The sequence below is a fragment of the Thalia democratica genome, chromosome 1 (genome assembly GCF_965202585.1).
Source record: "Thalia democratica chromosome 1, ktThaDemo2.hap1.1, whole genome shotgun sequence".
In the NCBI taxonomy this organism is placed as follows: Eukaryota; Metazoa; Chordata; class Thaliacea; order Salpida; family Salpidae; genus Thalia; species Thalia democratica.
The window spans coordinates 57,155,655-57,174,393 of record NC_139165.1 but is presented as its reverse complement, the minus strand read 5'-3'; the positions used below and the strand labels follow the sequence as shown (position 1 = coordinate 57,174,393).

Sequence of the window (18,739 nt, the reverse complement as noted above, 5' to 3'; positions counted from 1 at the left end):
TTTTTGATCAGTAAAGCTTCTGAAGATATGTTCTGAAGGGGTGGGTGTCACTTTTGCACGAGCGTCACTTTTACACGAGGGGACACTTTTGCATGAGCGTCACTTTTGCACGGCGACTCTTTTGCGAGAGCGTCACTTTAGCACGAGGTGACACTTTTGCGCGGCGTCACTTTTGCACGGAGGGTCACTTTTGCACGCAGGGTCAATTTTGCACGGGGCATTTTTTTACGGTAGCATTGTTGCATAACGATACTTTTGCACAACGTCACATTTTTACGATGAAATTTTTGCACAGAGACATTTTGGCACGATGACTTATTCGCACGGAACATCAGTTTTGGTAAAATGTTTTTTAGCTAGTACTAAATTTTTAATATAAAAAGAAACTGAAAACTAAAATTCTATAACACATTTATATTAACGGCAATAAATGAAAGATTAAAAATATCAAACAGTAAAAGTTAATGTTAGAAACAAACTGAAGAAAGATAAATAAAATTATTTATAAATGAATCATACCAGGGACAAAAAAATAAATATATTTAGAAACTAGGATAAAAAAAACTTTAAGTGTAAGTAAATTGTTTTAGTTTGTTTTGAACTTTAATATATTAATTAACACCTATGTCTTTTTATATATTTTACTATACGGTTACAAGTTTATTGTCCATATGATTGACCTCGGCATCAAAACCTAGACCACTTAAACTGAAAGACACATAAAAAAAAAAAAATTAACACAAGTAGTTTATTTATTAAAACAAAGATAAAAACATAATTTGATATAAAATTCATACGTTAACATATAAACCAAAATTTTAACCAGAAACTTATACTTATTTACGCTTTGATGTAGAACGATCAACGTCAAATATTTGAATACATTAACTAACATTAAAAGTAAATCCTAACTCTCCAAGGACATTAACATTAGACTGGCCAGATGAATAATCATAAAATCTATTGAAAAAGGACTTATTATTGGTAGAGTAAAGGTGCTGCTAATTAAATTGAACTATAAACTAAGCTAAATATTAAAATTAAACTAACGGTTGATAAAAGTTACTTATTAATTTTACTAACACAAACATAATTCTGATTAAATATATTTTACTTTAATCGAAATTATCTAAAATTTTTGCAAGAAACTAATTCATTTGTGAGTTTGTTCCATGCTTCAACTGACCGATAAAAAAAAGAATTCTGCCAAGTCTCATTATTGAAATGTTGCAGCGGTTAAAGACTAATATGGTAGACTTTCTTTGAACATAAGTTCAAACTTCCAAATGTTACTATCTCATTGGCTTATCATGATCATGCAACATTGTAGAAATGAAATAATCCTAGTTTAAATCATGAAAAATGCGCTATGTTATTGCTCTTTTTATTCTCACACCGAATAAATAAAAAAAAACTAAAAAATTAACATCAAGTAAAATCTGAAATACCTTTAAACTTCAAAAATTAACTAATTTTAATTTAACAATTGTTTAAAATTAAAATGAATTTAAAATGTTTGTTTAACAACTATATAATGCTAATTGAAAGGTTAATCAGATTTTACTTGATGTTTATATTTCAGTTATTTTTTTAATTTAGCGCGATAATAAAAAGAGCAATAAAAGAGCGCATTTTTAATGAATTTAACTTGGATTATTTCATTTCTATTAAGTTTATGTTTCTGTTAAAAAATTACTGAGATCCAGACCATTTTTATTTAGAGTATTCAAAAATGTTTCTATTTAGAATTAGAAACTTTAGTTTATTTTGTATCATTTAGTTTATTTTAATTAAGATAATAAATATGAATTAATGAATTGGGGTACGTAATTATATTGTTCTCCGTAAAACTTCAAATAAAAACTTTTTTTGAAAAACTTTGTTTAAGCACTGACGAAGTCTTTGACCGATACTTAGTTTGTAAAATAAATTTTTGCAAGAATAAATTCATAAAAACTTTACATTAAAATTTCATTAGAAAACTACCACATTTTGTTCATTCAAAACAACTTGCATTTAAAAGCGAATATTATTTAAGTTGACATAAAAAAAATATTATATTTAAATTTTTATTTGAAAAATAAAATTAAAAGCGTGCAAAAGTGAAGTTCCGTTCAAAATTGACTGATTGTTTAAAATTTTCGCAGATCATAAGTATATCCGTGAAAATATAACACCGTGCAAAAGTGACGCTATGCAAAATTGTCGCCATACAAATGTAACGTTGTGCAAAATTTTTGACGTGTAAAAATGTCGCCGTGCAAAAGTGACCCCATGCAAAAAATAACTCTGCGTGCAAAAGTGACGACAGTGCAAAAGTAACGCATTGCAAAAGTGTCCCTCGTGCAAAAGTGTCAGCTCGTGCTAAAGTGACGCTCGTGCACAAGAGTCGCCGTGCAAAAGTGTCCCCTCGTGCAAAAGTGACCCTTCGTGCAAAAGTGACGCCATGCAAAAAATAACCCTGCGTGCAAAAGTAACGCCGTGCAAAAGTGACCCTCCGTGCAAAAGTGACGCCGTGTAAAAGTGTTAGCTCGTGCTAAAGTGACGCTTGTGCAAAAGAGTTGCCGTGCAAAAGTGACCCTGCGCGCAAAAGTGACGCCGTGCAAAAGTGTCCCCTCGTGATAAAATGTCTCTCGTGCAAAAGAGTCGCCGTGCAAAAGTGTCCCCTCGTGCAAAAGTGACCCTTCGTGCAAAAGTGACGCTCGTGCAAAAGTGTAGCTCGTGCAAAAGTGTAGTTCGTGCAAAAGTGACCCGTTCCCGTTCTGAAGATAATGTTATCACAATCTTTACTATATGCACAATTTTCAATGTATTTTAATACTGCACTGTTAGTTGGATTTATATTTTCTTTAATTCTTACAAATAGTTGGCGTTTAATCTTACCAATATACTGGTTGTTCAGATCGCTTGGACACTTAAATTTATAGATTACGCAACTTTTACACAGTTGATATATTGAATCCTTTAGAAAGAGATATTTTCCACTTTTTATACGCAAAACGTATTTTTAACCCAATATCTTCGAAAATTTTTGTGGTGGTTTTTGAAAAATTTTCAATGCTTTTTTCACATAGGGTATATTGTTATGAAGTGTTTGTTCTGTTGAGGTATGTTTATTCTCGATTAATTAAAATTAAGAATATGTACTTTATCTTTTGAATTTTTTTATCCATAAACTCTTTAGTTCGAACCAAACCTCGCGTGTATCGCGGTTTTGGAATATAAATTTAATAAAAAACTTTTATTACAGGAACAACAGTACAGTCTCAGAAATTTTACAACACAACGAATAGGTAAAAATAAAAGTACTTTTAATATTAAAAAACTTCCGACTAAATTTATAGATGAACAAACACAAACGATTAAATAAGTTTTTGAAATAATTAAGAATAAAGATACCTCACAAAACAAACACTTTATAACAACATAATATTAATATAATTAAAGGCCCGCTATCAGTCGGGATAGGCTATGCGTAATTATGCATAGAGAATAAAAATAAATGATAATAACAAACTAAAAAGTACAATAATGCAATAAATAAAACAAAGAGATAATAAATAAAAATACAAACACATAAAATTCATTCTGGTTCTCATGTCTTCATCTTCTTCCTTTCTTTCTGTACTTTGTGTACAGGAGATCTCCATTTTGCACGGTCATTTGCAAGCAACTCTAATTCATCTGTTCTTATATTCAAGGTTTTTAGGTCGCGCTTGCATAGTCCTTAAAACGTAATTTTGGACAACCTCGGTTGCGTTTACAAACGACCAACTCGCCATATAACGTAGACTTTGGGATTCGCTTAGCACCCATCCTCAGGACATTACCGAGCCAGCGAAGCCTGCGCTGACTGAGGGTAAAGTACATGGTGGTAAGACTAGTACGTCTCATCACTTCGTCGTTGGTGATATTTTGTTGTCATGCTATTCTAAAGATGCGACAATGGCATCGTAGGGGAAAGGTAATAAATCAGGGTTGCCAAATGTTTTTGGAAAATTTTCTCCTGGTTTTTAACAGTACACATTTTTAAGTATATTTCAATTTTAAAGTTAAGTTTGAGGTAAAAAAAAAACTGCGTTGAATAGTATAAAAATATTGAAAAGATACTGTCAAGCTACTTTAAATGTGCTTTTTCATACAAAATTTTTTGAAGATGACAAATTTTTTCATATATATGATAAATTTTTTGTGTCAAATCGAAATTTTACTGCTTAAATGTGTTAATTGTTTTAAAATTCCAGGTTTTTTAGTGATTTTTGTACAATAATCCAGTTATTTTTTCAAAATTCCCAAATTTCAGGTTTTTAAGTCTAAATAGTAAAACTCAACGTTTTTCCAGGATTCCAGGTTTTTTGGCAACCCTGATTAATTTTCTTCTCATGCACGCTAGACAACGTCCATGTTTCACTACCGTATGACAGAGTACTGCATACACAGGAACGATAAACATTAGCCTTTGTGCGAATACTTAACTTTTGTTTACCTTAAACTCTTGCAGTCAAACGAGCAAATAAGCCTGAGGCCTTACCAATACGACTTCTTATTTCTATGTCCAATGATGCGTTTGACGCAACATTTGGGCTTATGTATACAAAGTTTTTTTTTACATTTTTGATATCCTTGCCATTGATTTTGAATATGTTCCTGTGTAATAAAAAATATGTTTCTTGACTTAGAACTTTAGTCTTCTTATGACTTATAGTAAGGACGAAATCCGAACATGCCGATGAAAACTGATTAAGTAGTGTCTACAGGTCTTAGGCAGAGTGAGCCACGAGTGCAGCATCATCAGCAGAAGATCACGTATTGTAGCAAACTTCAGATTTCGATTTGCTTTTAGACTTGCACGATTGAAAAGTCGTCCATCAATTCTTTTATGGAGCTTACTACCAGTTGTTGATGAACCAAAAGCATGCTTTAATAGCATTGTAAAAAAGATTCCAAACAGAGTTGGAGCAAGTACGCAGCCTTGCTTTATCCCACTTTTGATTTCAAATGAATCAAATACTATCATCCAAAAATACTATCATCATATTAGATGGTTGCCCTTGTGTTCGTGTGAAAAGACTTCACAACGTTAAATAAATTTGGAAGATATCCAATCTTCAGCAGTATAGCAAATACTCCCTCTCTACTCACTAAGTTAAAGATCAAGAACTAGCTTATAACAATACACCGATGTGAAAAAAACATTAAAAAGTTTTAGAAAAGCATCACGAAAATTTTCGAAAATATTTGAGTAAAAATACGTATTACGTTTAAACAGAAAAAGTGTAACGATAGCTTCACACATCGTTCTGAAGATAGTATAAAAAACGCAAAAAAAAACGCGAAAACGGTATAAAAATCACCGCGAGAGAGATCAAGCGTTGTAGTTGAGTCGTTGTGATCGTGGTAGCCGTAGCGTGGTTGCGTTAGCGTTAATATTAGATAACATTAATTTGTTTTCTCGTAGGGGTAGGCGTATGCGTTTATTTTTCTAGCACTACTTTTGATTATGTTTAAGATGTACTTTTGAGTCGTTTACTAAGCATTATTTTGTTATTAGGCATTGATTCATAATATTACTAATCTTCTTAATTTTCATTGAGCGAGTCGCTTAGGTTCTTTTCTAAGATCGTAGATTTTTACATACATTGTACAATAAACATTGAGTGTTAATTCATATTTGTATACTTACTAGAATTTAACCTGGTTAAGTGTAACTTATATATCTAGTATTAATTTATAGGCGAGATTACATTAGACCGTTTGTAGAACACGTTTAGTTGTAACACACACTCACTAACACGGTTAGTAACACTAATCACCTATATTTGAGTATGAGCACTAGCAGCAAGAAATCCATACCTGTGTCAGTATACGACCGCTCGAGGTTAGTTACTGATGCTGAAGAGGGTATGGACGCTGATTATCACATACCAACTATAAACCCTGAGCCAATTAATTTGAGAGAAGATATAGTAAGAGGTGAGGGTTATAAAAGTAGGGAGATATTTCTCTTCAAAAGATCCAATAAATCAAGTACATGAAAGTTTCGTAGTCTATAAATTCACGTGTCCCAGAGATCTGAACAACCAGTATATTGGTAGGACTAAATGACAACTATTTGTGAGAATTTAAAGAAAATATAAATCCAACTAACCGTGCAGTATTTAAACACATTGAAAATTGTGCATTTAGTAAAAATTGTGATAACATTGTAATGAAATCAACATTTCGATTTATAATTTCAAAGTGTGTAATAATTAAGGGATTTTTTTGAAAACATTCTCTAAGCTTTCTCAAAACAATTTTCCAACTTCCAAAACAACATTGTTTATTCGAAGGAGTTAATTTCTTTCTAATGAATACGTAAGTTAAAATAAATTTTTCTTTTTTGTAAACATAAAATAGACAACATTTTGAAAGTGTTTGGAATTCGGCAGTAATCAGTGTGCTTTTATGTTGTGCTATAAACACGTTAGATATAAGAATTAAATGTTTATTTTACTTAAGTTCTAAGATACTTATTAGTATTTCTTTGATCATTTGTGTTCAACTGTAGTTTTAATATAGTGTGATGTAGTTATAATGTATTTATTGTGCTTTTTTACTTCATGTAAATGAAATAAGTTTTGTTTCGCTTGTTGTATTAATTTTCTATACTTTACTATTACCTATTACACATAAGCAACCCCCTCTGTGTGGAGATAACATTTATAACTGTTTTGTGATTTTTAAAGTTTGTAATTCTTATAATAGTTTACTGTCTACAGACGCTTTACTGATCAAAAACTTCTAAGTAGTTTAGATAATAAACTTGGTGCTGATAAAGATACTAATATATTTAAAAAATAATTTTGTTTTGATAAGTTCGTTTTTTAAACAACCCATTTTGTGTTAATATATGTATTAGTTACTACTTGTGCATTTTTATTAAGTATTTAGTTTTACGCTGATTATGTTGTTTCCAATGTTCAAGGAGTATCCAATTTTTTTAAAAGTAGTGTATTATTTCCGAAAGCTAGCTCAAGTTGAAATAAAGTTTAAAAAGGAATAAAAAGTGTTTTACCTTGCAATAAATTAGTATTTAAAAATGTTTAAGTTCTTCCTATACTTTAATCTTAAGTTTATTTTCAAAAAAAAAAATTGGTTTTAATATAACCAGTTTGTAGTTATGTTTACAGCAAAAGTATCTGTTGAATTACAAATACTTAAATTTAACCTAATTAAAAGTGTTGTATAAAACATAAAAACTGTCAGATAAAAAAATAGTAAACTTACTTGTTTTGCTTGTATCTCTTGTGACTTCTCCTGAAGTACACTCCAACTAATATCGCTATCACTATAACAACCCCAATAACAACAGCCAGCATATAGATTAGCTGACTATTTCCTTGGACAACCGAGTTGTAAGTAGCACTACCTAAATCCCACGTATGCTTTCCCATTGACACAGTTAACTCATACTCCACTTGTTCGTCTAACAACAATTATAATTATTTTAAATTTATTTTGGGTGTGTAATATTAGTTTGTCAAGTTAAATCTATTCTACTCTTTTAGTAAGTAACCTTTTTAATTGAACTAAGATAAGACTATAATCATAAACTTTTAAGAGTATGATTATTACAGATATAAAGAAACAACCTTCTGTATTTGGAGGTACAATGCAAATAATTTCAGTAGGAACCACATTGTAATTTATAGAGGTTATATTACACTGTTGACTTCCTATCATAAAAATCATCTCTTCTTTAGTAACCAAATTTTCATTCAAGTTTTTAGCCTTAAAAGTGTTAAAAGATTTTTTTAAAGATATCATTTGGTTAATGGTTTATAATTTTTCAGTTATGGTTATTAATTAAAAGAAGGAAATATGGTGTTTTAATTGGTTAATTTAGCTATCTTCAACAAAGTTAAGGGGTTTTTACGCCATCATCAATAGTCATTTAATTGCACCACACGACTATCAACAACAGTTGATGTGACATATTGCGCCCTGGTTTTGTTCTAATTAAGATTCTTCAAGCACACACAGTTACGACAAACCACTGTATTTTTCATACCAAACGTCCATAAGTACTTTTACACTAAGCGTTCGTTCGTGGTTACAGGTAAAAATTGACGTTGAGTTATAAACGATTTAGTTGCGTACATTTTTCGACTGTACCCTCAAACGAACGCTTCAACTCGATATATACACACGTTAGGTAAGGCTAATAAAACGATTCATTGTGACTATGTTTGCCTGAAAAGTCGTAATGAGGACAAAACCAGGTCGCATAATGTCGCATAAACTGTTAATGATGGTCGTGGGCGCAGTCAGATGCTTATTATATTTAAATGTAAACTGTTGATTTTTTAGACTACATAAACAGTATTTTTAAACTGTCATTAACAAAACTACAAAAAAAAGACAAACAAATTAAAATATTAATATATACGCGCATATATAGGTGTTTATGTATGAAATAAAACAATAAAAGCCTATATTTTACTAACATTGATGATAAGGTATTTCGAAGTCTTTAGTTCTCGGTTGTCAATAGAAAACTCAGGATCAGGCATGTACACTAGGTTATTTATATCCGACACAACTACACTATCAAAATAAAGTGTCAAACTAGCTTTTAAAGGTGCAGATTGAATGTGAACACCTCCAACTGTACCATTAAACATTACCTGAATTATAAAAAAAACATTATGCATAAAATAACTACATCAGAATTTCAAAATGATGAAGTTTTAACTAAAAAAATATACTTTGTAAGAATTTCTTAAAACAAAAATTTAAATATCATTTAAATGTAATACTATTGATGGCTAAAAAATTTTCTCGATGTAGATTTGGCAAGCTTAAATATATAGACATCAATACAGTGATCTCTAGCGAATCTACGCACTTGTTTGGTAACGAACTTTCGTTTAGTAAACGCATTTTAGAAATCTTAGAAACTACAAAAATTAATTGAATTACATAAATATATAAAAACACCATTTTTTGAAAAAAATTGTAAGAAATACTTACTTTATTTTATTTTTAAATTCTTACAATAGGAATTTATGATTAACAAAAGGACCATTTCCTGAAATTATGGTAGGTATATTTGCTAACTCTCGTTTAATTATGCACTTATGCTGTGGTCGCAATGTGCGTAGATTCGCGAAAGGTTACTGTAGTACACCAAATATTTTCTAACTTAAAACAAGAGTCAAAATTGAACAATAAAAGGTTAAATTATCATAATCATTATTACTTCTACGTTTTAAATTATTGTAGTTTTTTAAATCCTAAAATTCTTTTTTATGATATTGAATACAAAAAAGTAAAAACTTTGTTTAAAATTAACTTGTTTAATATAGAAAATTACTGAAAAGCAGAAGCAAACTTTAAAAATTTTAAACTTAACGTTTTTATTTATCGTGGTTACTTAATAATTGAGATACAATTTGATTAACTTTAAACAACAAAAAAGATTAATTATCCATAAATCTATTTATGTGATAGTTCTTATTTTGTGTTTAATTATCACGATTCACAAAAAGTTATTTTAACTACTTAAATGATAACGTAAATTTAACTACTTTCAAAGAATGATTTTAGAAAATAGTCATTAGTGCAATATATCAAAACAATTTTTTGAGCTTAAAAAAGATAGGTATAAAAAGTCGGATAAACTGATTTTTATTGAAAATAACTTATATTTATACAACTGCAGTAGTATTTTATGTGAAAGTAGTATTTATGAACACAACAAGTCATTTATGTTCATTTTCATTAACAACTTAATAATCAGCTTTTTAAAACTATTAAACACTTTAATTTGAAACACAGTATGAACATAAGAAAAACAAACTAGGAAAAAATAATCTTACAAACTGTAAGTGTTAATTTTAGGCTACTATTAGGCCCGCTATCGATCGAAATAAAATAACTTAATATGTACAAAATACACAACACTAGTGATGCAACAAAATTACATAAATTATCAATAAATAACTAATAAAATAAAAATAAAACATTAAAAAAAAAGATGATTCCCATTCTTACGTCTGCTTCGGTTTCTTAAAGTGCTGGTTTTCTGTCTCTTTCAGTCTGTTGTAGGTAGAATACCACCATTTGTCGCGGTCATTAGCAAGCTCATTTCAATCATTAGTACTGACATTCAAGCTCTTTATATCGCGTTTGCAGACATACATAAAATGCAGTTTTGGACGACCGCAGTTGCGTATGCCAACGACCAACTTGCTGTAAACAGATACTTTGGACTCGATCGTCGCACATCCTTAGAACATGACCAGGCTAGCAATCTACTAATCTATTAGGGCTACAAATCTGAATTATAAACACGAGAAAAAATCTTTAAGAGCAGTAAGCTGTCTAATATTTTAAAACTAACAGCGGGAGTGAGACAGCTCATAAATGTGTTGTTCGAAGCTTTACATTTGATAATTTCTGTCTTAAGATTGTACATTTCTAATTGTCCATAAACAGATGCATTTGTTATGGTGATGCTTTCTTCCATTCCAATTAGTTTTACTCTTGAAATTAGGTTTTAAAGTTAATAATGGTACACCTTTAAAATAATTTATAAGTCAAACTCTTAGAGGTTTATTTTCACAAGATTAAAAAAAATATCACCAATGATGCTTACTCCACTAATATTTGATACTTCAATTAAGTAAAGCATGCAAAGTTATAAAAACTATTTAAACATAAGCTATAACAATAAATAGTTGTTTACTTTAAAAATGGTTCTAGGACACTTGATAATGAATCTCCAGTAAAAATAATACTTCTTCCTCCTGCCATGTAGCTATATAAACCTACATCTTCTCCTGATAAAGTTTTTGTTGAGAACACCTGTTAGGTTTAATAGAATCTTTGAAATATTTATTTTTAACAAATGAGGCAAACTAGAATAATTAATTTAGCGTGATTTATTTTTCACGCCACAACTAATCAAGTTTAAGGCCATAGGGGGTCCGACATTTTTTTTTACAAAAGCTAACTATGGCTTTTATATGAAAGCTTTAAACACAAACTACAAGACTGTTTTTAAAGAATTCAAAAATATCATATAACTTTTGAAATATTTTATTTTTTGTAAAATGTTTCTGATACAAACATATGGACCGCAAATTTTTCGGCATCAATTTTCTCAGAAATTAAAAAATTCACTAAAAATATATCTTCTCCTTCATATTTTCAGCAATCTTCTTCAAATTTTCAGGAAATGTTCATTATGTTAAAGAAAAAAATGTTACTTTAGAATTTTAATAATGTAAAAAATTAAAAATTTTATTACAAAAAAAAAAAACTGTTTATTTTTCAAGAAAAAAAAAAAAATTTTTTATTATTCCAAAGTAAAGTTTTTTTGTTATTTTATAAAGATTAGACTGTGAAACTTTGAAGAAGATTGCTAGAAAAATGTAGGAGGAGATAGATTTTTAAAAAAATTGTGTTTTTTCGCTGTTTTAGTTTTCCATAGGGAACCTATTATGCGGCCCGACTTTGACTAGTCATATCTCAAAAAATAATTTGAATTTTTAAAAACAGTAAAAAGTATCTACAACCTTAGAAAAAACTCTTTAAAATAAGATCAATTTGTAAAAAAACATGGTTTCCCCCCCCCCCCCCCTATGGCCTTAATATCAATATCATTTTTAAAGATTACTTTGTAGTATATAGTAAGGCAGTTTGTATACCTTAAATTTACGCCAACAGTATATAAAAAAATACATTAACTAATAAATAACTTATAGTTTAATAATAATATAGTAACCTGAGGATCTGGTAAATAAGAAAACAGAGTGGGCACTTTGAAAATATTTCCGTCTATAGTATATCGTACTTGTAAATCAACTCCGGTATCTTTAAAATAGGGCGTCCTGCACTGGATTAATGATGAATTTAAAACTTCCCTGGCAAAAAAAAAATACTTATTTTAAGAGTAATTATATAACTCTAACAGTTATATTTCGACTAACTGTTTTACAGATAGCGTAAAATATACGTTTAACTAAAAAAAAACTTTTCTATAATTTATGCACCGTTTGATAACACTATACTGTTGAACTTATTAAAAAAATATTCATAGTGCATATTATAATAAAATAAAAAGTACACAATACTGTTATAAATAGTAACTTAACTTACACTTCATGAATAGGAATAACTATAGAATCTTCAAATACTAAATCCAATTTTCTATTAACACCAATGTTTAAATTACTTCCTGTTAACGTAACATAAGTTCCTCCAGAAGCTGGACCAAAATCCGGAAACATTTTGTCTATTGTTGGTATTCTTAAAAATAATACATGAGTATCAGAAAAGTTTAAAAATAACACTATCAACATTAAAGTTGTATAAAATAAACTTTTTATAAAGTAAGACTTACTTCGTATGTTATTTAAGTGTTTTTATGCCTGATGCGAAATTATAACTTGCATTAGTAATCTAAATATATGTCAAAAAAGTATGTGAAAGGGATAAATATTTAATTAAAACAAGAATGTTTCCAAGCTCTTATATGATACCTTGTTCTATAACCATCGATACCGTAGTTACTTTAACAATTTTAACATTTTTTAAATAAAAATTAAGCAAACAAGTTGAGCTATAATTAATATAGATCTAAATGAAGAGTAAACATTGATGTCATTTTATAACTGTAAACAAATGATGAAAATCTAATGACTTTATAGTTGAGACATAGTTTATACTTTTAGATATTTAACTTTTTTACTATTTAAAAAATTAAAATTTAAACAATTTATATTGATAAATAAAAAGTTGAGATTTTAATAGTATTTCAAAAAACTTGCATATACAAATAAAAAAGTCTACAAACTAAATAAATCATATGTACTAACAGAAACTTAAAAACTTCTTTTGATTTAACAGTGTAATTTCTTACAGTTACGGCAACATGACCTTCGATTTCTTCGGTTTTTGAAATATTTTCGTTCCACTCTATGTAACAAGCAATCCTAAAAATTTAGCAATAAACAAAATAAATTATTGTTACAACTGCTTGTATAACATAAGTACAGTATTAAAGAAAGACTACACTGGGTTTTGGTAACAAACAACGTTTCGAAGTGATTTTTTTATCAACTTTAAATTTTTAAAAGCTCAAGTTTTAATAAAATATAAAAAATACTAACATAGGTTTCATACAATTTTACTTACTACGAGCTTTCGTTGCCAAAATTGTTGTAAAAAAAATTACAGATAATAATTATAAATGTTTCTATTTGCATTGCAGTTTGATAATCTGTTTAGCGGTTAAACCGGTAACTGCTAAAACTAGTAAAAAAAAAATTATATTAGTTATAACTACGAAACGTAAACAATAAAATTAAATAAAAAAAAAGTATTTTAAAAAGTCGCAATACGAGGTTGCTTTAGCTTATGGGTTGATAAGGGGATATTGTGAACGGTGTGCCCTCGTGTAAAGCAATCATCTTATAGTATAAATGTGAGTAATATAAACAGTTTATTTACACGAACTAAAACAAGATGAGGATAAAAAAACTACAACAACCAAGCTAGAATAAAACTACTAGTGAGAAAAAACAACTAAATACAAATGAAGGATAAGATAATTGATAAGCACTATTATAAACATTTTAAGCAACAAACACCATACATTTTATCTGTTTTTAATGCACCAAAAATAATAACGTAAATAAAACACTTTAAGACACTAAATAATACCACAAATGCTACTGCGCGGAATCTTAAGTCAAATGCAGATTTACACACAATCCAAGAAATGTTTCCGTTTTAAATAAAAAACTTGTTTAATTTTACAATATTTTGCTTTCGAAAACTTTAAAGCGTTATTTTTTTTCTAAGCTATTTTAGCTTATTCGCGTAACCTTTAAGTTTAACAAAATCAAATACGCAATATCGTCCGAAAATTTTGTTAACTTAAATATAAACTAGCAAAACCACCTAAACGTAAAAAGAAACGAGTTTTCATTCTAAATAAAAAAAATATATTTAAATAACGCAAATTGTTAATATTAACAGCTGTGAGTTTTTATTAATTCGTCAGTAATAATTTTCAAAAGTAAGAAAACTAAAAGTTATATAAAAACAAGTAACCTTTCGGATACTATAAATGAATATTTGTCAACACGACACGGCATCATAGCAACAGTTATACTTGTAACTTCATCGTAATGACTTGCAATATTTTTTCCACTAATTTCCAATTTAGTTCCGCCACCAACAGGACCAAATAATGGACTGATTTTCTATAATAACAGAATTTACAGAACATTAACGTATAAATTAAACAACAACAACAATAGATAATGTGATTTTAATTAATTATCATTAATAACCTACAAAATAAAACAAAATAGTTATATTTTAATACTTTAAATCAGTGGTCGTCAAGGTGTACACTGGTGCACACTAGTGTAAACGAAACTTATTTTGGGGGCACGAAATTTTTAGGGTACACGAAACTCATTCAGGGTGCACGAAATTTTGAGAACACAAAAAAAATACATAGATTTCCATTAAGTATGTAGTTAATATTTAATAAAGTGTATAAACAATACTGAACTGGGGATTTTTTAGTGATTGCGGAGAAGTGTTCAATTAATAAGTATATAAGACAAAGCCATATAACTAAAATACCATTGTGAAAACAAATAAAGAGGTCAATTAAAAAGAGGATCAAATAAAAAGTTTCAGCTTCAGTTGTTAAATAGCTTGCATGTAAATACAAACTGAGTTATGACTTTTAAAGAGAAATGCACTAATAAAAGTGTTTACGTAGTCCCACCACTAGCGGCACTTAACAAAATTAGATCTTGGGGTGCACCGATTATATTTTTTGCAGCTTGGTGTACACAAAGTTTTATTAGCTTGACGACCACTGCTTTAAATAACTCCACTGAAAAAATCCTTAAGTGGTGGACAGTCTACTGAAGCGGAGAAACTAAATAAAATACTATTCAATAAATGAAGCAGCATTTTAATAATCTAACTGTTAATTATTTTTAAAAACATTCTGATATACAAAAAATAAACGACCAAGACTTTAAGTTTTTCTCCATAAAGGTTTAATTTTACTTTTTATAAACCGATAGTAGCTTTAACTAATTTTAGTTCAATCTTAACTTAAAAAACAATTAATACGAAATTTGTGAGTGAAATTTTCAGAGCTTTTATTTTTAAATAAAAAAGAAAAATATTTGTTAATCCAGATCACAACTTTCAATTTTTTAATGATTAAAACATCTTAAAACTTAAATTAAATTCACCACTAGATTGTTATTTAAAATTATTTAGACTATCTGTACATATTCAAGTTTCAAGCAACTAAACTCAACATTTTTAACTAAGCTTTTATAATAATGATTTACCGGATTTTAATATTTTTTAAAACTAGATCCGATCGGATCCGGATTATGTTTTCAAATTAGGATCCAGTCGAATCCATATCCTACGGAATTTCAAAACATTTCCATAATATGTAGTGTAGGTTTCAAAAGTCTCCTTAAATACGCCTTAAACTTCTTTTTTTCTCTTTATAATTTTCAGAATATCAAGTGTAATTTTCTAAACTCCACTAAAATGATACTAAAACCTTTTTTTAAAGGATAACTAATAAAGAATTTCTAACCAATATAATAATAACTGGAAGGGGCTGAAACGAGTTAAGTAAATTCAGTGAAATACCGGATCCATAATATTAGGATCCGGCCAAATCCTGATATTTTTCTTAATTAGGATACGATAGATCCAGATCTTACTTTCAAATTAGGGTCTGTCCGAATCCTCAATCCGATAGATCACTAATTTAAAAACAACTGAAAATTAAAAATTAATCTTCAAATATTGAGGCCTTAGGCGTAGTCTAAGAAACTGTCATATATGAAAGCTCAAAGTATGAACTCATAATTAAGTAACCAAATGCGTCATTTATTTCTCTCATTATCAAAGGTGATCGTGTCCTGCCCCTAACAAATCTACTAAGTTCCCTGCAAAATGTACTATTATTGTGCTTTTTTAGTTATGTATCAGCGTTAGAAAGAATTTTGTAGTTATATATATATATTTGTTTCAGAAGCTGTATTCAGCAAAAAGTGTAATTGTAATAGTTTACCAAAAGCTGTTATCGTATTGTTAGATATACTTATCCGAATATATGGAAAATTGATATCTCTGCCACATCTATTTTTACCCAAGTATAATAATGTAAGTACTAATTCAAGTTCAAGTTTAACGAGCAATTGTTCAAACAGAAGTAAAACATTTATGTTGTTTATTATGACAAAGAATTCAGTGCTCGGCTACTGAGATATAATGTCAGGCATCTGTCACCCAAGCAAAATTCGTATAACAAAAAGTTACAATCAAACTGAATTATAAACAGAAGTTACTTTATAAAAAAATCAATTAAATAAAATTTAATTTAATTACTCAAAAATGCTTAAGTGCAAATCAGATTCCAACCGCGTAGTAGATTCTTTTCTAAAAAAGGTGTCATTAGCATAAAGGTATTTGTAACTTTATATTTTATCATGGATTCATTAGTTCGTAAAGCTACTATTATCAATACTTACGGTTTAAATGGATTGTAGTTTATGTTTATATGTACTTTACAGATTTATCATTTCAAAATCCGTTTTTGGGGTGAAATATTATAATAAAAACTTTATGAAACGAAACTATTGTGGTAGTATTTCTTTAAGCAAACTATGAGACTTCTAGCTCTGATTAAGGAAAACAAGATTGTATACACTATTAGTAAGCATAATATTTTTTTTATTTTATAACACAAAAAAAATTAGACGCATCCTACATACAGGGTTTGTGCGCGAAATTTTTTTCATTTAGCCTGAATGAGAACAATTTAGCCTGATATTTTTTCAAAGTAAGTAAAATCCCCTTTAGAAGTCAATTTAGGTATTGGTAACTACTTGATTACTACTATTGTAGTCTCTGACTTCAACCAGCTTTATCTCAAAAATATTTTGAGCATTAAAAATCTGCAAAAAGCAACTCATAGCTTAATTACAAGTCAATAAAATAAGACTAAATTGTAAAAAAGGTGATTTGACCCCCTTATACCCCGTGCATTGTCGTGTTTTATTAAAATTTAAAATGAAACGCTTACACGAGTATTAAGTATTAAAATAAGCAAAAATGTTTATTATAGTATTTTGACTAATACTTAAAGTGATACATAATTATAGATCCTAAAATCTAAATAAATACAGTGATTGTTGACGTCGTATCGGATTTAAAAAGCTTACACTTAAATAAAAAAAAACCCTTAATGTTTTGTTCTTGTAAAGAAAAATTAATTATACCTAAAATTTGTAATCCCACAAAACTTAGTACTTATATCTTAAAGCTAAGTTTTAGTGTTGTGAATATCTCTTATAACTTTAAACAAACAGTAAAACAAATGAATAAACTGCTAAGAGTTTTAATCTAAAAAGTATTTGGTATAGTCAGGGTTCGTGCGCGAAATTTTTTTCATTTAGCCTGACTGAGAACAATTTAGCCTGACATTTTTTCAAAGTAAGGAAAAACCCTTTTAGAAGTCAATTTAGGTATTGGGGGTCTTGATTAGTACTATTGTAGTCTCTGACTTCAACCAGCTTTATCTCAAAATCATTTAATCTGCAAAAAGCAACTCATTACTTAGTTACAACTCAATAAAGTAAGACTAAATTGTGGAAAAGGTGATTGACATTCCCCTATGCCTTTAACATAAGAAATTCAGTGATAAGTTTTAAAATAAGTGTTATATTTAATCTATTACTAGTGAACAAATTTAATATATATTACTAAACACAATTGTTCAATTTAATTAAACACTAAGTAAAAACATTATAACCAGAAGATTTATAATAAACTGACGTGCTTTGTCGTGTTTTATTAAAATTTAAAATGAAACGCTTACACGAGTATTAAGTATAAAAATGAGCAAAAATGTTTATTATAGTATTTTGACTAACACTTAAAATTGAAACATAATTATAAATCCTGAACTCTAAATAAATACAGTGATTGTTGACGTCGTATCAGATTTAAAAAGCTTACATTTAAATAGAAAAAAACCTTAAATGTTTTGTTCTTGTAAAGAAAAATGAATTGTACCTAAAATTTGTACTCCCACAAAACTTAGTACTTATATCTTAAAGCTAAGTTTTAGTGTTGTGAATATCTCTAATAACTTTAAACAAACAGTAAAATATATGAATAAACTGCTAAAAGTTTTAATCTAAAAAGTATTTGGTGTAAAGACTTTAAATTAGAAAATAAAACAGTTCAACTGACTAAGCTCTGATAAACATAGCTGATGTAAACAAATTCAAACAAACAGCTAGGTTGTTGAACTAAACTGTAATGTTTAAACTGTATTGTTTTTATGAAGTTTTATAATTATGACGTATATAATCTACTCAAAACAAAATTATGAAAATTCTTATTTTTTTTTAGAGATTCAACAAAAGGTCTTAAGCATTTATATTTACAAATACTGACTGATTTTGTCTTTAATAACTAAATTTTTATTTAGAAATAAATTCATATTTCAATTTGATCTTAAAATAAATTTTCAATTTTTTTTAATCAAAAGTTTTTAAGCATTTGAACTGAGAAAAACTGAGATTCTCAAACTTTTAAATAAAAAAACTGATTTAGCCTGACTTAGCCTGACGCGCACGAACCCTGTATAGTGCCTTTAAATTAGAAATTAAAACAGTGC

At 28.5% G+C, this 18,739-nt stretch overlaps 1 protein-coding gene across 1 annotated transcript in view; it reads right to left on the bottom strand.

The window, feature by feature from the left end:
* LOC145849281 (plexin-B2-like) overlaps positions 1-18,739 on the bottom strand; it is a 52,804-nt gene that overhangs the window by 13,255 nt on the left and 20,810 nt on the right. Inside the window, exons 20-28 of the mRNA XM_082954438.1 lie at positions 14,107-14,258; positions 12,867-12,983; positions 12,148-12,297; positions 11,774-11,912; positions 10,733-10,851; positions 10,388-10,529; positions 8,490-8,669; positions 7,635-7,773; positions 7,270-7,468 (exon numbers count right to left, since the gene is read on the bottom strand). Coding sequence (XP_082810564.1) covers positions 7,270-7,468; positions 7,635-7,773; positions 8,490-8,669; positions 10,388-10,529; positions 10,733-10,851; positions 11,774-11,912; positions 12,148-12,297; positions 12,867-12,983; positions 14,107-14,258 — 1,337 coding nt within the window. The remainder of the gene's footprint in view (positions 1-7,269; positions 7,469-7,634; positions 7,774-8,489; positions 8,670-10,387; positions 10,530-10,732; positions 10,852-11,773; positions 11,913-12,147; positions 12,298-12,866; positions 12,984-14,106; positions 14,259-18,739) is intronic.